The sequence below is a fragment of the Mya arenaria genome, chromosome 2 (assembly GCF_026914265.1).
Source record: "Mya arenaria isolate MELC-2E11 chromosome 2, ASM2691426v1".
NCBI classification, from domain to species: Eukaryota; Metazoa; Mollusca; class Bivalvia; order Myida; family Myidae; genus Mya; species Mya arenaria.
The window spans coordinates 35,772,923-35,797,964 of record NC_069123.1 but is presented as its reverse complement, the minus strand read 5'-3'; the positions used below and the strand labels follow the sequence as shown (position 1 = coordinate 35,797,964).

Sequence of the window (25,042 nt, the reverse complement as noted above, 5' to 3'; positions counted from 1 at the left end):
AGAATCAAGGAGATGCAGCTCTGAATCCATTTGTCAACTCTGTAGTACTTGTTTGTGTGTAACTGTTTCAAAAGAGGGAAATCATAGCAAATCAGTTAAAATTAAGCAACGTATAGGCAATAAAAAATTGCTGTCTTCTTAAATTTAGCCATTTCTACACAATGTAGCCATCTTACATATGGAAACACTAGCATTTATCATAAATCTTTCAGTTTTGGGGGATTTTTGGCCATTAATTTTGTGTGGCATTTTTCCCGGAGGCAATCAGTTTGGTATATAGTGGTTGAGGCTACCCATAAGCCCATTATCACTATTTTCATATTGTAAAACTGAATAGTTATGTTAACTATGTACATGAGTAGGCCAGAAAAGCACAAAATCGACAAGTTTAAGCATTTCAGTTTGGCTCTTTGACATTTTTATGTCAAAAATTAAGAAACGGGTACTCGTTTTGCATAGAACTCAACATAATTTGACAGTGTATTGAAACAATGATATTTTCCAATGTAAATATTGGAACAATCATTGCCTGTGGAACTTGTAAATTAGTTATTTGTAGTCTAATTCCGTATTGGCATCAGGGTCATGTTCTACTCAATTTGAAGAGTGGCTGAATTGGTCAACGTTGGGTTTACTGGCACCAGAAACTTCTTAAGTCGCTTATAACAGGATTAGGCTAGCCTCACTATTTTTTGTTTTTCAATTATTTGCGTAATATTTAAGTTCAAGAGTGTTTATACTTTAGATATACATTATCTTAATGCGTATTACAATAAACCATTTTTGTTTATCGAACATCAATTTAAGTATGTATTTTGGCTAATTGAAATAAGCTCCATAAGCCCGTTAAGCTTAAAAACGTTCGAGAAATAGGGACCTGGTGATTAATTTCTGTGTCGTGGATTGTTCTACAGCAGCTAATTGCTTGTTTTTCAATCGGGTCTGTTTTAAAATGGAAGCCATATAAGAGTCTATATGAAACTTAAAGTAAAAATGACTGTAGTATCAGGCCACCTTGCTGTTTTTAAATGCATCTTTGATATTGATTAGGTACAATCTTTATTGTTGGTAGTCCATTCAGTTTGCAATTCGTTTTAATTAATGCTGATTCAAGTGTTTTTTTAATAAATTTAAAATGCGCATGAAAAGCATGAACGGAAAAGCAAATGTATTGATATTTGTGGGGTGCGAATCCATGCCGGTACAGCCGAGCAACACTAAAAAAAACTGACAACAAGGCCAGACGTCCACAAGGACTCATTCACATACATACGGTTAATATAACCTTTAAGTCGTTTTATGGAATAGCGTTACAAACGCGGGTTCCAGCCGTCAGTAACTTATTTAAACACATTTTATTAGTTTCCACACTAAAATGTGTCATACAAGAAATATAATTAAAAAAGATGGCATTAAACCAGCCAAAATGTTGGCTATCGTCGAGAACCAGATTACAAAAAGTGTCCATGACCCCACCAATACATTAAAAGCAGTTGTTTTAGCGACTGTTTTTGTTGTTGTAGTTGTGGTTGCTGTTGCAAAGTAAAATAAGCCTGATCTTAACGTTTAGTTGCAGATCTTCAAATAGATATTGCTTCCTAGTTGAAAGTGAAAACCGAACAAACTACGCGTACATGGCTTAGAAAAAGTTGACAAATCGATTTGTAATAAGTATCAATTATATGCCTTAACGGATCCAGGGTGTTCAAATAGTCAAATTAACTTTATAATTAACTATATGGCAATTGAGTAATAAAAATACGCACCAACCGTACCATTTCGGAGTATACCCTTACCACCCCTGCCAAAATTTGAGGGAGGGGCGCAAGTAAAAAGTTACGCCTCTTAGTTACACCGCCAAAAGCGTCAGTTCCAGGATCCAACCCATATATGTTTTGGATAAATCTCTATCAAAATCGTTTTTAAATTTTGTTTATGCTCTCAAGTTTTTGATTTGTTTTGATTGTTTTAAAGCCATACAATAACATATTCACAACTGTTCAATTTATCTACAATGTATGTGTAATGTTATTTTCAACATTTATGTTTATGCTGCATTATATTTTCTCCACTAGAATGTACAGTTTCCAAGGTTTATGGTGATATCATCAATGGCCATATCGGAATAGATACTGCTGCCAGTGTGACCTTCGAACTCAAACTGAAATAAAACAACAACAACAATTGTGTACAAAACTTCGAACTCAAACTGAAATAAAAACAACAACAACAAAACAAAAGCTACCAGATATTATATTCGCAAAGTATCGAATTTTCACAAATGAAAGGGACAACTTATACTATGGCTGCGCATAGACAGCCGACATTAGCACCACATTTAACAATATTTATATGCAAAACTACAGAGACAAGTCCAGTAGTCGAAGTTTTTAACATAAACCCCGTTAATGGCACAGGGTCAACGTAAATGACATAGAACACAAAAACAAACAATCGAAAATCAGAAACATGGAACAACAACAAAAAACTTCACAGACAACACAGATCATATATAAAACAAGGGGTGTTTTCCAAGGAATGTTAAGTACCGCTATGGAACGGTCAGTAAAATGTAAATTTATTGGGGGGTGGGGGGGGGGGGTAAATTAGTTTATGTGTATAACCCAACTCTTATCACAACAATCAAGAATAAAGTAAGAACATAAAAAAGATCAATCTTATCTAAGTATGTTTTAACTTTACAAAACATTAAACCAATTCCGCCCTTAAGGAATCATGTCCTACCAGCAATGTTATACTTTACAACAGGCGAAGATATGTTCAGTTTACGTACGAGTTTATTTTTTAACAAAACTTGCATGCGCTTTATTTCTACCAGACAAAGGTTTACGAAACCCAATGTTAATTACCTTGATGGTGCTGCTGTTCCGGATGTGTGTGTTTATTCTGTGGTGATACCAGCGTTCACCTTTGTCACCTGACCATGTCTTTAAGTGATATGTTGTGTTCCCAGCCAACACATTAAAGACCAAGTTTGCAATGCCAGAGCCATACATATAGTAGTAAAAGTCAATGCAATAGTCTCCACCTGGGAACTGCCTGGAATCCAACCTGGCCACTTTGTTGAGGTGATCGGAAGACTCAAGGAATAGATAGTAATCTGAAAAACACAGGCAACATATTAAAACGTGTGTACAATATGAAATGTTCCTTATTATTGAAATTGAGTGAAACCAACTTTTGTAATTTCATATTGTGAGAGTAATCTCAATGAATGGAGTCCGAAGGACTCAACGCGTACTTTGATCAGCCCAATTGAGTTCATATCCCCGATAATGACATTAACACCGCATTTGTTTCTTACTAATATTTACACCAATAGTTCATTATTTAATTAAACAAATGTTAAAAAATAAATCATTTCAGTTAAGAAAACCTTGAAGTAATCATTTCATACCCATTCTGTAAATCAAACGACCCGACTGTAACCGGAAAACTTTTTTTTTCAAATGACGTCACAATAACGCGGGAAAAGATCTACCACTTGAAATTACTTTTAAACGTAAAATTGAAACACTTATGGCAACACTACATTTAAAATATAAAAACAAATTCTAAAATGTTGATTTATATTTACGGACCTGCTGACACAATACAAACAATAACATGATCAATAGTGTTCATGTATAATGTTATGTTTCACATTGCGATCCGAACATAACGCAATTGCCGAAAAGCAGTTCATTTAAGGAATGGAAGTTGAGGTGTAAATATTTATGAAAATTCAATTGTTCCCCCTTTTCTACGTGCTCGCTTGGCATTTTACATTAAAATACAATACGAAAAATCTTGCAACATTTCTTGTGTCTTAACAAAATTAAATAAACCCTGAGCGATGCGCTAGAACTTTGGATGTTCGTAAAGCAACGTTGACTCTTGAATGACTTCATGCCAAATGTATATTATCAATGAATCTGTTGAAGATACTTACTGTTTGGGTTGTTGTCATGGTCAGCCAGGGGTCCGGTATGCGGAGTGGGGGTCGTACCCTTGTGACGTTGCCACTGCATCGTGTCAAAGACAGAGTTGTTCCATTGACACATGTTGTCCTGGAAAGTGCACTCGTCCGCAGCTGAAGTTGTCATTTTACAACAGTTTACTATTAACTTTTACATCTAAAACGCTGTGCATGATACAAAATGTATATCGGAGTAATTAGAAATTTAGTTTTGGTATTGTACTATTGGTTTTCATAAAAAATGTGTAAGAATAACATATTGACCAATCTTAATTAAACACCGCTGAGTAAAATATTTGATGAATAATCAATAAAAAAAGGTAACAATTTCTTTAACCCATACGACATACTACTTCGCTATCTGATAATAAAAACATGTAAAAGAAATATTGGTAATTGTTGGCCAACATTTTTTATGAATTAATATGTCATTTTTCAGTTATTGACGGTTTTAAAATCTTGAAGATACGTTTGGATTTGACTCACTTGTCTCCTTTAATTATGTGCAAATATACTGACAACCATCAAAAGGAACACTTAAATTTTAGGTGTTTTATAATTTGATTGCATATAAGATTTAGGCTTATCATCGTTGATATATTTTCGAAGAAGTAGTAAAGCTCTCAAAAATATATTGGAATACGCTTTTGATAAGGACTCGTGGCAAAGTGTTAATGTTGATCTAGATGCCCCCACGAAACATGCTTTTATATGTTCACTTTCACGAAACACAGTATAATTAACATTCCAAGGTCTGTATTGGATTAATTTTACTAACAGCAAATACAATTACACTTGGGTTTATCCCATAACATCTATTACGTACAGAAATTGCGGCTTAACTTCGAATCACTGACTGGTGGTTATTAAGTAAGCGCGTTACCAATTGGGCTAAATCAGCAAATTGTTTTGCACTCACAAACTACAATTCTTAACTTAGCTATTTAAATAATGGCCTCCAATAGAAGCATTATTTACATTGATTTTTACAGCGACGAAATTTTTAAGCAAAGTTTCATAACACGAGCCTTCAATCGGAAAATTAAGTGCTGGTGTCCTCAATCCTTAAGTTATAATTCACAGGGTATTGCTTCATAGCATGTGGAAATATTCAGGATTAAATCATTATGTCAACCAAAAAGTCTTTTTTTATTAGATTTAAAACTTATGTTTCGGCAGGTATTTCAGTTGTAGTTTTATTCATTAAAATATTCTATAAATTTATCATCAACAAACACAAGTTAGTTGTTTAAATATATTTTTGAATATGAAAACTTGTTATAACTGTAAAGGTCAATGCATATGCTGCCCTATCATTTTTCACATAGTTCACTCTATTTCGTTTTTCTTATTTCTAATCTTAAAAGCAAAAAAAAAATGAATGATATTTCATTTCACTTGTTTACTTTGCTAGAAAAAGTGAGCTCAAGGAACCACACCTACCACTCCCCCCCCCAAAAAAAAAGTATAAAGAAAAAAAATAAAGAAAAAGAAAAAAAGTTTACTTTTACTTCACAACAAGGAACCACACTTACCACCCCCACCCCACCCCCCAAAAAAAATAAATAAAAAAAATAAAGAAAAGGAAAAAAGGTTCACACCAGGGGAATCTATTAAAAATAAATATATACCACCAAAATGTTCTGTTTCGGACATTGTCAAAATGTTCCTGGGGGTCTATCCCGTAATGCCCTTGTCATCACTTAGATCGAAGTTTACCCACCTAAGTTTGGCCTCCTACGGTCGAACCTTAATACGCCCCTGGCTCAAAAATTATTCCGACCACCATCATCGATTACCATCATCACCGCAGCAAACGAAGCAGCAGCAACGGCAGAATCAGACGCAGTAGAAGCAGGAGCTAATTGCTACTATCTTCTTTAATGTTTCGTATACACTTCAATAGTTTTAATGTGTTTTCAAGTTAAAACATGCCTTGTATTTTTATATAAACAGTATGAACAGCGTATTAGGAAAATTAACATACCCAGCGTTGGAGCTACAGTAGCAGAAACAGGTGTCGTTGGCATATGCAGTGCTGAATGGTAAAATATTGAATATTGAACAGGTTTGACATTAATAAAACAGGCCAACAACACGATTTTGGAAATAGAAATGTATTATTATTCTTGTTTCTAACACTTTATATATATTTCTTTGGCAAGAAGAATTTTACCTTACATTGTTCTAATGAATATATATATGAACAAACTCACGTTTGGTTTTCAATGTAAAAAAAGAACAAAATATCAATTTTGAAAACATCGAATTGATATTCACTCGTTTGTTGTGTCTTGATTGCAGCAGTTAGTTTAGCAGTTCCACTGTCACAGTTTTTGCCAGTGAACGAAGAATCGCAGACACAAACATAACCCAAGGCATCGCTGAAGCAACTTCCGTGGATACAGGGGTTTGGGTGGCATTTATCTGGAAACGATGTTGGTAAGACAAGCATTCAGCATTAGTATGCGTTCGTTTTATTTCTTATTACTAACTATATGGCATCGAAATATTACATATATATTCAATACAAATCTGTAAAACGAATTCGTACCAAGTAATCTAATAGTTGTCGTTGGTGGTAGCGTGGTAGTACCAATATCACAAGTTTTGCCCGAGTAAGTAGAATTGCATGCACACAAAAAGTCCTTTTCGCCGTTTAAACATCGGCCATGAACGCATGGATTTGGATTGCAGTGTGCTCGGAAATGATAAAACATAATATATCTGGATAAAATCTGTTTGCATTGTTTGACTCGTGAGCATGTGGCAACAAAAAAAAAAATAGAAAGCTTAATCTAAGTCAATTTTGGTCCGAATGTTGATAATCCCCCCTCCCCCTCTCTCTCTCTCTCTCTCTCTCTCTCTCTCTCTCTCTCTCTCTCTCTCTCTCTCATTTTTTATTCGACAACCTTTGAAAACATGAGCGCTTTCCGCAATGATAACATATTAATAGTGCAGAAGCAAACAACCGGTATGACGACTTCAAACTTTGTAAGATAATCTTTAACTTAAGTAGAAACTTTTGTCTTTCGAAACATCAACAGAGTCGAGGTATTAATTAGCTCGGGACCTGGCGTTCTCGAACGATCGAAGTTTTATTGTTTAAGTAGCATTTGCTTCGCAATAATGCAATCTGTGAGTATGTGTTTAACAAACGACTAAGACGTATGCATATATTTTTATTTTACATGGTTATCTTTCATCGTCGAGAGTAAACCAACATTAAAAACTTGAAAGATATTTGCCGTAAACATGTAAGACGTTATATAGTATTGGATATCTACTGTAAATGGTCGTTGTTGCGATGGTACTCGTGCTTGTTGTAACCGTCGTGCCAATGTCACAGTTCTTCCCCGAATAAGTTGAATCGCATTTGCACAAGTAGTCTCCGGAGCTCGAGTAGCACATTCCATGAACACATGGATTCGGGTGGCACGTGTCTGGGGAAAAATGGGAATTTAAGATTGGTCTGGATCGAATATAGTAAACAAAAATGTTATTGACTGTTTGTACAACAGAAACATATTAAACAGGTCACGTTTGTCCCAATAAAGACACTATTGCGCATGCGTACAATTTAGGCACTATCAAAGGTATAACATGTTGTTACTTTTAAGTATCTTATTTTAGTGTAAGTCATGTTTATAACGGTTGAGCACAGACAAGTACCCACCGCCATTTATCTAATAGATACATGTATGCGTTTAAATATGTACCTCAGCTAAAAAGAGGCATCATGCATGAACATTTAGAACGTAAAACATAATAATGAGAGTCATCAGTAATATGTTATCGAACGCATGATTTGTTTATGGTTGTTATAACAATGGTGTTACCGTCAATCTCTGTTTGTCTAAATTGAAGAATGGGTGTGCAAATACAAGGATATATAGAAGCTTATCTATACGAAAAAGGACAATAACATACCGATGGGAAACATTACACACATATGTAAAACAAGAGGGCCATGATGGCCCTGTATCGCTCACCTGTGCACTCATAAGGCAAATCACAAGGCACAGATGGCTCTTAGAGCTTAGAGAGGCGGGTATTGACCTCCATCTGTTTTCTCAAAGTACCCTGCACAGATGGGCTAGAAAGCTCATCTGCACCCAAACCAGATGGCCCAGCTGCAGTAGCAACCACAGGCACAGACCCCAGTGGATCTGTAAGGGCATCTCCACCCTCATCAGGCACTGCAGGATGCACATCATGACAGTGACAGCAATCATCTACCTCGAACTTGACCTAGATTTTATACAGAGGATCCTTTTGACTAAGTTGCATTAAGATTACGCTAAAATTGTGACCTCTATTGTGTTCACATGGTTTTTCTACTAATTGACCTAGTGACCTAGTTTTTGACCCGGGTTGACCCAATATCGAACCTGACCTAGCATATGTTAAGATGATCATTCTGTCCAAGTTTCATTAAGATTAGGCTAAAATTGTGATCTCTATTGTGTTCACAAGGTTTTTTTACTAATTGACCTAGTGACCTAGTTATTGACCGCGGATGGACCAATGTCGAACTTGACCTAGATGTTATAGAAATGATCATTCTGACCACGTTGCATTAAGATTAGGCTAAAATTGTGACCTCTATTGTGTTCATAAGGTTTTTCTAATATCTGACCTAGTGACCTAGTTATTGACCGCGGATGACCCAATATCGAACATGACCCAGATTTTATAGAGATGATCATTCTGACCAAGTTTCATTAAGATAAGGCTAAAATTGTGACCTCTATTGTGTTCACAAGGTTTTTCTACTAATTGACTTAGTGACCTAGTTATTGACGGTAATTGACCCAATATCGAACTTGACCTAGATTTTATAGAGATGATCATTCTGACCAAGATGCATTAAGATTAGGCTTAAGTTGTGACCTCTATTGTGTTCACAAGGTTTTTTTACTATCTGACCTAGTGACCTAGTTATTGACCGCGGATGACCCAATGTGGAACTTGACCTAGATTTTATAAAGATGATCAGTCTGACCAAGTTTCATAAAGATTAGGCTAAAATTGTGACCTCTATTGTGTTCATAAGGTTTTTCTAATATCTGACCTAGTGACCTAGTTATTGACTGCGGATGACCCAATATCGAACATGACCAAGATTTTATAGAGATGATCATTCTGACCAAGTTGCATTAACATTAGGCTAAAATTGTGACCTCTATTGTGTTCACAAGGTTTTTCTACTAATTGACCTAGTGACCTAGTTATTGACCGTGAATGACCCAATATCAAACTTGACCTACATTTTATAGCGATGATCATTCTGACCAAGTTGCATTGAGATTAGGCTAAAATTGTGACCTCTATTGTGTTCACAAGGTTTTTCTACTAATTGACCTAGTGACCTAGTTATTGACCGCGGATGACCCAATATCGAACTTGACCTAAATTTTATAGAGATGATCATTCTTAAGAAGTTGCATTGAGATTAGGCTAAAATTGTGACCTCTAATGTGTTCACAAGGTATTTCTACTAATTGACCTACTGACCTAGTTTTTGACCCCAGATGACCCAATATCGAACTTGACCTAGATTTCATAGAGATGATCAGTCTGACCAAGTTTCATAAAGATTAGGTCAAAATTGTGACCTCTGTTGTGTTCACAAGGTATTTCTAATAATTGACCTAGTGACCTAGTTATTGACTGCGGATGACCCAATATCGAACTTTTCCTAGATTTTATAGAGATGATTATTCTGACCAACTTGCATTGAGATTAGGCTAAAATTGTGACCTCTATTGTTTTCACAAGGTTTTTGTACTAATTGACCTTGTGACCTAGTTGTTGACCGCGGATGACCCAATATCGAACATGACCTTTATTTTATAGAGATGATCATTCTGACCAAGTTGCATTGAGATTAGGCTAAAATTGTGACCTCTATTGTGTTCACCAGGTTTTTCTACTAATTGACCTAGTGACCTAGTTTTTGACCTGGGTTGACCCAATATGGAACTTGACCTAGCTTATGTAAAGATGATCATTCTGACCAAGTTTCATTAAGATAAGGCTAAAATTGTGACCTCTATTTTGTTCACAAGGTTTTTCTACTAATTGACCTAGTGACCTAGTTATTAACTGCGTATGACCTAATATCAAACTTGACCCAGATTTCATAGAGATGATCATTCTGACCAAGTTGCATTAAGATTAGCCTAAAATTGTGACCTCTATTGTGTTCACAAGGTTTTTGTATTAATTGACCTAGTGACCTAGTTATTGACCGCGGATGACCCAATATCGAACTTGACCTAGATTTTATAGAGATGATCATTCTGACCAAGTTGCATTGAGATTAGGCTAAAATTGTGACCTCTATTGTGTTCACAAGGTTTTTGTACTAATTGACCTAGTGACCTAGTTATTGACCGTGAATGACCCAATATCAAACTTGACCTACATTTTACAGCGATGATCATTCTGACCAATTTGCATTGAGATTAGGCTAAAATTGTGACCTCTATTGTGTTCACAAGGTTTTTCTACTAATTGACCTAGTGACCTAGTTATTGACCGCGGATGACCCAATATCGAACTTGACCTAGATTTTATAGAGATGATCATTCTGACCAAGTTGCATTGAGATTAGGCTAAAATTGTGACCTCTAATGTGTTCACAAGGTATTTCTACTAATTGATCTACTGACCTAGTTTTTGACCCCAGATGACCCAATATCGAACTTGACCTAGATTTCATAGAGATGATCAGTCTGACCAAGTTTCATAAAGATTAGGTCAAAATTGTGACCTCTGTTGTGTTCACAAGGTTTTTCTAATAATTGACCTAGTGACCTAATTATTGACTGCGGATGACCCAATACCGAACTTGACCTAGATTTCATAGAGATGATCAGTCTGACCAAGTTTCATAAAGATTAGGTCAAAATTGTGACCTCTGTTGTGTTCACAAGGTTTTTCTAATAATTGACCTAGTGACCTAGTTATTGACTGCGGATGACCCAATATCGAACTTGACCTAGATTTTATAGAGATAATTATTCTGACCAAGTTGCATTGAGATTAGGCTAAAATTGTGACCTCTATTGTGTTCACAAGGTTTTTGTACTAATTGACCTAGTGACCTAGTTGTTGACCGCGGATGACCCAATATCGAACTTGACCTACATTTTATAGAGATGATCATTCTGACCAAGTTCCATTGAGATTAGGCTAAAATTGTGACCTCTATTGTGTTCACAAGGTTTTTCTACTAATTGACCTAGTGACCTAGTTTTTGACTTGGGTTGACCTTATATGGAACTTGACCTAGCTTATGTTAAGATGATCATTCTGACCAAGTTTCATTAAGATAAGGCTAAAATTGTGACCTCTATTTTGTTCACAAGGTTTTTCTAATAATTGACCTAGTGACCTAGTTATTGACTGCGTATTACCCAATATCGAACTTGACCCAGATTTTATAGAGATGATCATTCTGACCAAGTTGCATTAAGATTAGCCTAAAATTGTGACCTCTATTGTGTTCACAAGGTTTTTGTACTAATTGACCTAGTGATCTAGTTATTGACCGCGGATGACCCAATATCGAACTTGACCTAGATTTTATACAGAGGATCATTCTGACCAAGTTGCATTGAGATTAGGCTTAAATTGTGACCTCTATTGTGTTCACAAGGTTTTTGTACTAATTGACCTAGTGACCTAGTTATTGACCGTGAATGACCCAATATCAAACTTGACCTACATTTTACAGCGATGATTATTCTGACCAATTTGCATTGAGATTAGGCTAAAATTGTGACCTCTATTGTGTTCACAAGGTTTTTCTACTAATTGACCTAGTGACCTAGTTATTGACCGCGGATGACCCAATATCGAACTTGACCTAGATTTTATAGAGATGATCATTCTGACCAAGTTGCATTGATATTAGGCTTAAATTGTGACCTCTAATGTGTTCACAAGGTATTTCTACTAATTGACCTACTGACCTAGTTTTTGACCCCAAATGACCCAATATCAAACTTGACCTAGATTACTTAGAGATGATCAGTCTGACCAAGTTTCATAAAGATTAGGTCAAAATTGTGACCTCTGTTGTGTTCACAAGGTTTTTCTAATAATTGACCTAGTGACCTAGTTATTGACTGCGGATGACACAATATCGAACTTGACCTAGATTTTATAGAGATGATTATTCTGACCAAGTTGCATTGAGATTAGGCTAAAATTGTGACATCTATTGTGTTCACAAGGTTTTTGTACTAATTGACCTAGTGACCTAGTTGTTGACCGCGGATGACCCAATATCGAACTTGAACTACATTTTATAGAGATGATCATTCTGACCAAGTTGCATTGAGATTAGGCTAAAATTGTGACCTCTATTATGTTCACAAGGTTTTTCTACTAATTGACCTAATGACCTAATTATTGACCGTGGATGACCCAATATGGAACTTGACCTAGATTTTATAGAGATGACCATTCTGACCAAGTTGCATTGAGATTAGGCTAAAATTGTGACCTCTATTGTGTTCACAAGGTTTTTCTACTAATTGACCTAGTGACCTAGTTTTTGACCCCAGATGACCCAATATCGAACTTGACCTAGATTTTATAGAGATGATCAGTCTGACCAAGTTTCATAAAGATTAGGTCAAAATTGTGACCTCTATTGTGTTCACAAGCAATTGTGAACGGACGGACGGACGGACGGACGGACGGACGGACGGACGGACGACGGACGAAGAGTGATCACAAAAGCTCACCTTGTCACTACGTGACAGGTGAGCTAAAAAGAAGTAGCAGGCGCTAAATAATAATGTCTTCTTAAATGTTACTTATACACTTTAATAGTTTTAAAGATTTGTTATGTTTAAACTGCATGCCTAGTATATTAATTTTACCGTACGAACAGCTAATAAGGAAAAATAACATACCATGTGGCAGTGCTGAAGTAGCAGAAACAGGTGTTGTGGGCACTAGCATTGCTGAATGATAAAGTATGGTAAAGCTTTAAAAGTTTGATTTGAATAAAAACAGGCCAAATAAAGCAGGGTTAATCGAAATACAAATGCATTCTTATTCTTATTCTTGTTTTTAATACAATGAATTTCTTTCTTCGGCATGTACAAGGCAAAACATAACCAAACATAACCATACATTGATTCAATATAATCATATATCACCAAGCTTACGTTTGTTGTTGTATGTATTTGAACAGCAATATGAATTATTAAAAATATCGAATTGATATTTACTCGATTGTTGTGTCGATGTTGTTGTAAATGTAGGTTTTACAGTTCCAGTATCACAATTTTTGCCAGTGTAAGAATGATCGCAGACACAAACATAATCCAAGACACTGCTCAGGCATCTTCCATGGGTACAGGGGTTTGGGTTGCAGTTACCTGGAAAAGATGTTGGTAAGGCAAGCACTAAGCGTTAATTTCCTTTGAATGATTTCTCATTACTTATTTATGCAGGTGAAACAAATAAAACATATATATATTTAATACAAATCAGCAAAACAAATTCGTACCAAGTAAGCTAACTGTTGTCGTTGGTGGTGTTGTGGTAGTACCAATATCACAAGTTTTGCCCGAGTAAGTAGAATTGCATACACACATAAAGTCCTTATCGCTGCTAAAACATCGGCCATGAACGCATGGATTTGGATTGCAGTGTGCTTGTAAATGATAAAACATCATGTATTAGGAAACACTTTAATTAACCTTGTTTTACTTGTGAGCATTTGTGACCAAATGTAGATAATGTCCGTTCCTCTCTCTATATATTGTAAAACACGCTTTGTTGATTATTTACTGTTTTTTTTACTGTTGTATTTACTTCGATACGACAACCTTTGAACATATGAGCGATTTCCACAATGCAATACATAAACGGTGCCGTAGAAGACAACAGGTATGAATACTTGAAACTTTGAAAATCATTGAAATACATTTTATAACGGACTAAAATGGAAACTCGGGTCGTTCAAAACATCGTACCAGTCGAGGTATTAGCTCGGGTCCCGGCGTTCTAGAACGATCGCGGTTTTACTGTTTAAGTAGCAAAGTGCTTTGCGATAGTGCAATCTTTGAGTATGTCTTTAACAAACGAGTAAGGCATATGCATATAATTATTATTATATAACATACTTACCTTTATTTTCCTAGGGTAATCAAACTTTGAAAAGTTGAAAGATATATGTAATGCATATGTATGACGTTATATAGTATTGGATATATACTGTGAATGGTCGTTGTTGCGATGGTACTCGTGCTTGTTGTAACCGTCGTGCCAATGTCACAGTTCTTCCCCGAATAAGTTGAATCACAAATGCACAAGTAGTCTCCGTAACTCGAGTAGCACATTCCATGAACACAGGGATTCGGGTGGCACGTGTCTGGAAAGAAAATGCCAATTGTCATCGAATTTAGTAAATAAAAATATTTCTTTTTGTATTTTTGTACTACAGAAACATATTTATGACCTGAATACATGCCACGTTTGTGCCGTTGAATAAACAATGGCTCATGCGTATAATTTAAACACTATCTAAGGTTTAAAAGATTATTAATTGTTAATATATTGCTACAGTATCTTATTTTAGTCTAGTTCAAATGAAGAATGGTTGTGCACAGGCAAGTACCCACCGACATATATCTAATAAATACACGTAGATGTTGAAATATGTACCTCAACTAAACAGAAGGTATCGTGCAAGAGTATTTGGTACGTTAAACAAACAAAAATACAAATACATATAGACGTTTTTCTATACCAAAAAAGGACAAGTGCATACCGACGCGAAACTACACACATTTGTAAAACAAGTATGTCAATTTGTTATTGTAAAGCTTTTGTGGCATTACTGCACTTTTACGGTACTGACGTCCGTTAATAAGTATTTTAATTCTGTATTAATCGCCATTATGTTTATAGAAACAATGTGAACAACAAGCCTGATTTTGGTTAACATCTCAACAAACAACAATTTTAACATATTTACTTGAGAAAACTGGAGAAGCAACGGGTCAACACCTATCTTGAATAATACCAAACCATATACCATAAGTGGCCATATCATGACAGCATATCCTCTTATTCGTAGTTTTCAGAAATTATAATTTGAAATCAATGAAATATCTTTTTCATTTGAAAACACATTCCGGAATGATTGTCAACCAAAACCCTAACTACACACAATATCCTGTTTAATCCCTAGAAAATGTACACACATATGCCCAATTCTACTCAAGGGAGAACTGTGCACGACAGTAACTACGTTTCTCATGATCTTTGTAATTGCGTGATTGGTATATATATAAGCTTCGGTTTGATCATTTAAAGCATTTGCAAATTATGCTATCACAAAAACGAATAAAAACACAACAATAACAACTTTAAACACTAGCCTATATGTTGTGGTTGTACTGTAGTGACCGATGCAGTTCCTGCAGGTACTGTATTTGTTTGAAGGTGAGAATTGTCGCAACTAGCCTTATTACACAAATTGGAAGAACAGCACATGGAATCGCACGGTTTACCTGTGACGAGAAAAAAGGAATTCCACAGTGCGACGCTTTGTTTGAGGGTCGAAAACACAAAGAATTAAAAACAATGTGAATTCATATGTCATTTTAGAATACCAATCAGCATTCATTAATGGACAAGCCCAGTAGCTAAATATCAAACGAAGAACCAGTTAAAAGGCATGAGGCATGAGGCCGTGGCCTAACATACACCAAGGAAGAGACATACAAAGCACAAAAAATAAACATAAATCCATTACTGAATGCTGAGGTTACCGCGTTGGAACGGTAAGCGTAACAGGAGTTCACTTGGGGTTAGACACAGGTACACTAGACCTTAAGAGTGTCCCATCATTCATCAATAATTTCAAATTTAAAACATGATTCTAATCGGAGCCAATATCAACTAAAAGACAATTAAAATTAAAGTAAACACAATGACTTACTTTAAAGATGCACTCTTACTCCAAATATACCAAAAAAGAAGAAATATATTTCGAAGACAATAGTTCTTCTGAAGGTACCGAGTTTAATTTGACAAAAAAGTGCAGAAAACACGATTTTTCTACCCTATGAGATCATTTAATAATTTTGCGTTTTCAGGTATTAAATACACGGTTACAATATTGCTATCATTTATTAATATATTTTAGTTAGTAGTAAAAGGTTTATCACATTAAATTTATGTTTGTTTTACATGTGTATGTATTGAATTTGAACGCCAATTTGTATACCTTAACGGGTGTTCATTATTTGCACTTCCAAATTTTTCATAAGTAAAAACAGGAAATGTCTCCATCAATTGTTTTATGAGTAAAACAAAGTAGCCGCTTAGCAGACCAACAAATCAACATTCAACCATGTTCAGCACTTATTTGTCACACTAAACGCTTCTGATTTCGTTCGTATAAATGAGAGCACCCTGTGTATATCACTAACCTGACCTGTTTCTTTCTGCTTGTTCCTCTTATCTACCTTCAACGCATATTATCACTTAGTACATTATATATTTGTAACACAACTAACTATTATTCATGATTATTATGATAACCTTTAGAAGTTTTCACAAAATTATAACAGCCTTTACACCAGTAAAAGCTTGAAAGAGTATTAGTTCAAACCTCAAAGTTACATTCTCAATATTATTGTGATAATTTGTTTGGCGCGTATATCACTTGCCAACTTTGCTTGTATTTAGCCACAGCAATTCCTTTGGTTTTGTCTAAACCTTTAATATACGTTAATTAAAAAGAGGACATATGTGGCAGTCTGCCAGTGTGCCTGCCGTGAAAACAACCATAACTTGTAAAATTTCCATTGGCAAAGCTACTTTAGAACAAAATATTACATAGTGCATGCGTATGATAACATAGATGTTTTTGATATTATTATGATTGTCGGTTTAGTTCTAATGATAAAAAAGTTTTTATTAAGCCTTAAAGATACAATAACAGAAATAAACAAAGGGCCATTATTCTAAAAACACCAGTATTTGTTTTTATTATATTTACCCCTCCTGAATGAGATTGATCTATCTTTTAGGTTAAATGCCATTCATCAGAATTCTACTGGAATATAAACTACATACTTTTACAGAGTATATATTATGCATACAAAAATTATCCACATATACAGGTATCCGAATATTACTGTTTACCGTACGCACATACAGTATTCATATTGCGAAACTTTGCGAACCAGTTCTTGTCTCTAAAGCCATACACACACAGTTTAGTTACCGTTCAGTGGTAAATTTGTTGCAAGATATCCACGTTTGTTGTGAACAGCTAAAATCCATTGACTCGAACTGGGAATGCTTACATCCAGTATAAAGAAATCGGTTCTTTGCATTCAGGTCGAGGCAGTTAGAAAAAAATCGAACAAGCGAGTTCGAGCCAACGAGGATATATTTTCGCAATAATCAACCACCACTGTTGTTTTTTTCATTCGAATATCACGGTGAACATGCGTCAATTACAGTACATGTAAAGTCATTTTGATCGCACATACTTATATTTGTGTAATATAGCTTTTATCGATGTTTGATGCATGCATATCACTAATATAGTGTACTCGTTCATGGGTAAGGTAGTGTATCGCAACCTCTCTTCATTATGCAAACATGCAATGTAATCTAAAGGAAGAAGCCCAGGAAATAAGCAGGACGAGCCGGTACAATCCGTAGGAAGTGTTTAGACGCTTGAGTGTAAAAAAAGAGGTTTTTATTCAGGCTTTATGTTGTTGCCTATCAAACTTAAAGGACAATCCTTACCTCGCCCTACATGGATACTGAGGTTCCGATGATGTTCGCAGTCCTTATAGATAGGAAAAACCAACAACAATCTAAGGTTACAAACAAAAAACTTCGATAAGTTTTATTAACGTTTTTTTTAAAACCCCACGCATTTTGCGTGCAAAAAGCCGTGAACGTCAGTATATTTGAATTGATGGAGTCACAAATGTTATCAAGTTCAAAACCGTACACGAAGTCTTTGAAATAGGGTATTATGTTAAAATTTGTTAACGTATCAATACAATAGTATGATCTTACCCTTATTTTATGCAGTTCTAGCACACATATACACGTATTATTTAGGCTTGAATATTTGCTGGCGAAATACTTTACATAAGGGGTTCAATTAGCCATGAATATGGACATCCATTTGTTTGAATTGATGAGGTCATTTAAGCTATCGATTTCAAAACCGTACACGGAGTATTTGAATATGGTATAATGTTACAATTAGCTAATGAATCAATTATAGAAAAATATGTTTTAGTCCTTATTCTATGCAAATCTAGCGCAAATAATCACGTATTCGTTCGGGCTAGGACATTTCCAGAAACAGATATTCACCTTCAACCTAAGAGCAAACTAATAGAAAGTTTCTATTGTCAATTGGAGTCGTCTGAGAAATTATAAAGATACACTTTAAAGAAATAACATTTTACAATAAAGTAAAAACTAATACTCACAGGTTTTTCTTCACAGTCGGTGATATATGCTTCACTCGTTGTAGACATAGATATGCTTGGAACACCTTTACACACCTATTATACATTAAATGTATATTCATGTCAGTCAAAGTCTATATTTTATGACATTATATTTTATAACAAATACATTTTGTTACTACCAAAAATAATTTTATAGTACCACTGTTACTGTATTACGAAATATGAAATATTACACATATCCAGTTAATTTCGCTTTGTTTGGCTTATGTTGCAAAAGGTTTTAGCATAAAATAAATCTATATTGTCTTTACATTACCATTTATTACCATATAACAAAGATAGAATTTTGGCAACGTTACTTGATCACTGCCACACTGTTTAATCTTGCTGCACCCATACGAGTCCGGTTGTTTTCCGCAGACATAGCAGACGGGCCCTAAAACCGATAAGAAGCCCGTCCCTCCACAAAGGTTTGCATTGCAAAGGTCGTCGTGGCAACACTGAGAGCACATCATTAAACCTCCATCGGCGTGAGATCGTTTTCCAATGAGGGAGGGCATACATTGCTGGTTTAACATATATTATTATCTAAAGAAGACATTTGACGGTATTTTGCCAAAAAAGAAATAAATGATTCATATATAAAGTGATAGTCCACGGATCAGACGTGTTGCCTGTCAAAAACGTCCACTCATTCATATTTTCTTTAGTAGAAACTTATTCTAGTAAAAGACCTGACCGTGAAATTAGTAGGGTTCATCTACTGGCTACTTTAGTGCATAATATGTTTAAAAACTTTAAACTAATTTATTCAAAAGTATGACGCCGACGACAAAGGTATTCCTGCTGAAACAGTTTACACATCTCATGAATACTTTCCCATTTCAAAAGAAAGCAAAATTTAGCTTGTGAGAACGCATAGGGCACTATACCAAAGCTAAGAGTTTATCTTTAAGACAGGTTTATACCAAAATTTAAGAGACATTGCAAACTTGAAGCCGGTAAATAATCTTAAACTTCATTACTATAACCACTTATATTAAAAACATGTATATGAGTACCATTTTGTCTCTACATCCAAACACAAGCTTTAATCCATCTGCAGTTGAAAAGGAGTCTGCATAACAGACCTAAAAATCAATGCTATCATTTAACAAATTGTTCAAATAAAGATGTACGTTAAGAAATACTAACTCATAATTTAATAGTTTCGTTTACTAACAGCATATATTGTTAATGTTGATGAAATATATCAATTTATGTTACAGCTAATTTAAGGTAAATCTAGTATGACCAAAGACTCCAGCAGCGTTGTCAAGCGATATTAGAAAGCCGGTTTACCTGACAGTAATACTCAAACAAAAAGTAAATGGTGTATGCTTTTTTCTCTCATAAATGAAGATTTACTTTTGCTATATTGTTTAAATTGATTAACATCTTGAACAAATAACGCGCACCGGATTTTTATATGTACATGAAGTTGTATCTATTAGCTTCCTAATGTGAAATATATAGCCTCTCTGAAAAACTTATCGCTGACGACAGCTGGACCTGTCAGACATCGCTGAAACATTAATGTCAAACTGATAGGAAATGATGAAACCTAGATGATGGATATGACATAAACATAACTTATCTGCACTTATTTCTGTACAATATCACATTACCTCATGTGGGCCACAGGTTTTCACGTAACCACAGTCACGTGACGAAGTGGAGGAGGAACAGTCTAGACAGACGTAACTCAAACCTACAAATACATAACTGTAAATACATTTAAATGTTAGGTTTTGTATATACAATGTTATAACTAACATTTTGGATTTGTAAAGCAAAGATAATAATACATGCTTTTTTTTAACAAATTTGTATAAAAGTCAAAAACAAATTCCGCAAAAGTACTTAAATTAAACCTCAATATCAAACTCACCTTATTTAACTTCGTAAGAGCAAGGTATTAATTCGAAAAAACAAGAGGGCCAAATGGCCATGAATCGCTCACCTGTGATATATTGCACATTGGTTCAAAGTAGTTAAGGTTTTTTAGAAGTCTGGATCATTTTTTAACCCAATGCCAAAGTTTGGATAATAAAGGTAGAGGTCCACTTAATGATGTATTATGCCAAATAGCTCTAGTCCTTGTGAATTCGGAGATAATTGTTTTTAATGCTTCTATTATATACAAATATTGAAAACCTAAGCCTATGAACCCGTGGCGTGGCCAATTTTGACCCCAGGGCTAAAATTTGAACAATCTTAATAGTGGTCCAATAAACGATGCTTCATACCAAATATCTAAGGCCTTCGCCTTTTGGTTTCGGAGAAGAATTTTTTTTAAGTTTTCATCATATACACATATAAGGAAACCCATGACCGCCCGGGCGGGGCCATTTTTGACCCCAGGGCCAAAGATTGAACAATATTGGTACAAGTCAACTAGATGATACATCATGCCAAATATCTAAGCTCTTGTCACTACTTGATTTTACGTGTGTATCTATATATGTATATTTGTTATTAATTGTTGTATGTGGCCCATATTGAAAATTGGTATGTGTACTAAATATGTTATCCAGTTTAAATTAAGACGTTACTTGTCTTTGTGAGTTCGGAGAAGATTTTTGAAGTTTTAACTATAAACATATAGAGAATACCAATGACCCCCCGGGGCGGGGCCAATTTTGACCCCAGGGCCATAATTTGAACAATCTCTGTAGAGGTCCACTAGACGATGATAACTATACATATGATCCAAACTGCATTGCTCTAGCTTCAAAAATAGGAGAATCATGCCAAATATCTAAGCTCTAAGCCACGTAAGTTCAGAGGAAATGATTTTGAAGTTTTCACTATAAACATAGAGAAAACCCATGAACCCCAAGGGGGCGGGGCCAATTTTGAACATTCTTTGTAGAGGTCCACTAGACGATGAATCATGCCAAATATCTAAGCTCTAAGCAACGTAAGTTCAGAGGTGATTTTTGATTTTTTTTACTATAAACATATAGAGAAAACCCATGACCCCCCGGGGGCGGGGCCAATTTTGACCCCAGGGCCATAATTTGAACAATCTTTGTAGAGGTCCACTAGACGATGATAACTATACATATGATCCAAACTGCATTGCTCTAGCTTCAAAAATAGGAGAGTAGGTCAATTGCGGGGTGGGGCAGCTTCGACCCAAAGGGGCACAACTTGAACAAAATTGGTTGAGGGACATCATATGATGCTACAAAACAAATATCAAAGGTCTCTGCCATGTCGTTTGAGAAAGATTTTTCAAATATTTCCCTATAAAAGTCAATACTTTTGAGCCCCAGGGCGTGGGTCTTGCGATTTCAGACATGTTCTAAGTCACAATATGTATTTTAGTTCAAAATTAAGTTTATAGGAAACTTTGACCATCTGGCTGGGCTAGTTTTTACCACAGCGGCACGATTTTGAAACAAAAACTGATAGAGGACTAATGTATGCTGCTTTATACGAAACACTAAGTTTCTTGGCCTAGCGGGTCCATACAGTCATGTTGAATTTCAATTTTAATAATTATGTAAGAAACCTGTGACCCCCGGGACGGGGCCAGTGTTGGCCCCATGCGCATGATTTCAACACACATTGAATATCTAAGCTCTAGGCCAAAAGACGCTTTATTGAAACAGAGCCGGTTTCACGATCTAAGACGAGAAACTATTACACGCCGTGAAATTCTATAATCAGAGTAGTCAGTAATTATAAAAAATAACATAGCTATACGATATGTGCTGAGACCGAATCGTGACTTTATTTTCGTTGTAAATCCGGGCCCAGACGTTTGAAGTGTTCTATTGTTGTTGCAACAATGAGAGTGACGTGTTAGCCTTTGCCTGTCAATTATATATTCGTATTACGTATAATACATAATGTTATTTTAGTACGTGCATACAATTTTCAACCTATTGGTAAAATGGCTTACAGTCAATGCGTTCATATATAGTATATACATCTAATCTCAGTGTACTGTACTTACATTGTATAACCATACATGAGAGTAGTATGAACTTCCGCAGATGACCGTTCGTCATGAGCATTTTCTTATCTGCGAAGGAAGTGTGTAGATCTTGTCATCAAAACTGAACGAAATGTACGCTAATGGGACTCGCTAATGGCTTTGTAAAAATCATTTTTTGAATGACGAAATAAATTGTGGCAAAACATAAGGAGTATTTAAACTAAGATACCAAAAGCTGCATCCCTTCAGTAAATGTTTATGTTTGCTCAAATATCGTCTTTGAACACAACAATTTACATAAGCCTTAATAATGGTAATAGTCACACTGTTTTGTTGTCGCGTGATTGGTTGATTGACATTATCGGGCTATGTAATAGATGTATTGTTAAAACGTTAAAGTAACAATCGAATTTATATAAGACCTAATCACTCAGTGGTCTGATTTAAATAAAAATATTTAAACGGCGTGGGCTCGCTACCCACTTAAATCAAATATCTTTTAATGCTACAATTGTATTTTTTCTGTAGTTTCAATATAAACGAGTAAAATATGTGTTTTCAGATGCACTACCGGAAAAATTAATTATTGGTCCAAGACATGAGCGAGTACCTTTAATAACTGTTATATTATATTCAATGCAATATAAAACAACCCTCTTCATTATCATATACTGTATTATTATATTACTAGAAAGGATGGAAGGGGCCTGTTGGTATAGCTGTCCGTCTCTCGAAAGAACACCACTACTGGTTTCTATCTAGGAAACGGTCTTGAAAGTTATTCAAAGGAGGGTGTCCCCAACGCCGTCTGGTACGCCGGGAGGCAAGTTATTTTGTGTTTCGGATGCCGAGATTAGGAATGCTGGATTCAGATTTCATAAGAAAACAGACAGACATAAATGACAGTAAAGTAATGAGTTTCATTTACAAATTTACTGTCTAAATGGCAGCTCTTTCGAAAATTGTAACATTTAAAAACAACAACAAATATAAGCTTTAACGTGCTTAGTTTATGCTCAAAATATATTTTTGAAAGGAGAGGAACGTAATTCCCTGTATTATTTTTCAGAAAATACCGCACAATTATATCGTTTAGTGAATAAGATTGGTATTTAATATGTATAGTTTAAGAATAAAACCTAATGTTACTAATAATACCGTTATCAATATGTGACATTAACATTTTAACACAAACCCTTTACAATGCAAACACAATGTTATATTTATATATTTCTCAATTGTCATATAAACGCGGACGATGCAGGTAAGAAATACATAAAGTGTACGAATATACAGCAAAATTTCCATATAAATTTCAGTTCAAAATTAAGCGCTATTTCGGATCCATGTCCAAAAACAAGTTGTATGCTAATTTCAAGAGGGATTGGGCGACACCCTCTCATATCGGCTTTCAGCTTTACAAATCCACATAATTATGATAGAGCTAAAATATTATTTCAGCGTACTAATAACATTTCGCATTAACCATAATATTTTGCATCACAAAATGTAAGTAATTTACCTTTGTAAACGTGAGTCCAACAATGTAAGTAGAACAATGCCACTAGACCAGATAAGATCATATAGTCAAAAACCTCAAAAATGTTTATCTTGTCGTGTCAGCATGTTTGACCGGAGTGTCCTATTTATATGATAAAAACGCTGGAAGCGTTAAAATGCTGTAGGCACGACAAGCATGACTTGACTTTTTTTGCATTTCTGTTTACAGGTAATAAAAATCTAATAAAAAAAATGAGTGGCCCAAAACTGAATAGGATATGAGAATTATGATTTTTAATACATTAAGCTAGTTTCATAACAGTAACTTATAAACCTTTATGTACTAGGGCATTTTCTGACAATACGTTTTTTGTATAAAATCTTGCTAGCGTTCAGGTAACTTTTTTAAATTGTGCAGTTTCATGAAATTTTACTCTCAGTGTGTGTTAAAATTCAAACTTATTCAAAAAATTATTTACAACTAGGTCTATTCCAGACTCTACACTTTGAAATTACTGTATATCTAAATATACTCTATTGTTTTTCTGGGACAAAAAACCGGTTTATTGTAAGTATTCAGTGATAAATTAAAAAGAAACGTGTTCATAGTGGAGATAGACCGGATATAGAATCTTGGATTAAAAATAAAACAGGTATTCGTGTGTAATTTGCATACGTAGCTGTTTATTGGTGGGGTAAAATCAACATGCAGGTTTTAAGCAAAAACGCTCAATGTTGCATTTACATTTTTTTGAGCTCTTTTGATAACTTTTATAATTTCAGAAAAGATAGAGGCAGTTATTTCGTAGACGAAAACACCCATTTTGTATGAACTTACCTTTAAAAACGCATTAGCTCTTTCTTCTATACTGATAAATAAACGTTCCTTATGCTTTCTAACTGTCATGTTTCACATTAGAGAATAGAGCCGTAGAAGTCACAGTTACCAAAACAATAGTTCTTTTTATACAACCATCATGTCCAAGGCATATGCGTTAACCATACATTTTAGTCGATTCCTTTTGTTGATCTAAATGGCGTCGGTAGAGAATGGTGTCTTGATATTGACAAATTGAAGAAGTAAAA

The 25,042-nt window shown here is 35.0% G+C and overlaps 2 protein-coding genes across 2 annotated transcripts; both read right to left on the bottom strand.

Annotated features, from left to right (window-relative positions):
* Window positions 1-1,989: 1,989 nt before the first annotated feature.
* LOC128203220 (MAM domain-containing glycosylphosphatidylinositol anchor protein 1-like) lies at window positions 1,990-6,011 on the bottom strand. The gene is made up of 4 exons (XM_052904533.1): window positions 5,967-6,011; window positions 3,953-4,093; window positions 2,871-3,121; window positions 1,990-2,161 (listed from the first exon to the last, which is right to left on the bottom strand). The coding sequence occupies exons 1-4, from the start codon at window positions 6,007-6,009 to the stop codon at window positions 2,072-2,074; spliced, it is 525 nt and encodes a 174-aa protein (XP_052760493.1). The 5' UTR covers window positions 6,010-6,011; the 3' UTR covers window positions 1,990-2,071.
* A 180-nt stretch (window positions 6,012-6,191) lies between these two features.
* LOC128214571 (neurogenic locus notch homolog protein 1-like) lies at window positions 6,192-23,225 on the bottom strand. Its single transcript, XM_052921117.1, has 14 exons — window positions 23,145-23,225; window positions 22,475-22,543; window positions 20,136-20,218; window positions 19,530-19,598; window positions 18,828-19,034; window positions 18,487-18,561; window positions 17,783-17,825; window positions 15,394-15,525; window positions 14,226-14,381; window positions 13,515-13,661; window positions 13,234-13,383; window positions 12,913-12,963; window positions 7,267-7,422; window positions 6,192-6,406 (listed from the first exon to the last, which is right to left on the bottom strand). The coding sequence occupies exons 2-14, from the start codon at window positions 22,533-22,535 to the stop codon at window positions 6,192-6,194; spliced, it is 1,545 nt and encodes a 514-aa protein (XP_052777077.1). The 5' UTR covers window positions 22,536-22,543; window positions 23,145-23,225.
* Between the last annotated feature and the right edge of the window lie 1,817 nt (window positions 23,226-25,042).

Bases quoted from the DNA above. Each gene is read 5' to 3' on its own strand.
- LOC128214571 (XM_052921117.1), bottom strand. From the start codon at position 22,535: ATGCTCATGACGAACGGTCATCTGCGGAAGTTCATACTACTCTCATGT. The intron at 12,964-13,233 runs GTAAATATCAAT...TTTATCATTCAG, and splicing joins AACATCGACACAACAATCGA to CAATGCTAGTGCCCACAACA. The intron at 7,423-12,912 runs GTATGTTATTTT...ATTTTTCCCCAG, and splicing joins TACTTCAGCACTGCCACATG to ACACGTGCCACCCGAATCCA.
- LOC128203220 (XM_052904533.1), bottom strand. From the start codon at position 6,009: ATGCCAACGACACCTGTTTCTGCTACTGTAGCTCCAACGCTGG. The intron at 4,094-5,966 runs GTATGTTAATTT...TGACAACTTCAG, and splicing joins TACTGTAGCTCCAACGCTGG to CTGCGGACGAGTGCACTTTC. The intron at 3,122-3,952 runs GTAAGTATCTTC...TGTGTTTTTCAG, and splicing joins CCATGACAACAACCCAAACA to ATTACTATCTATTCCTTGAG.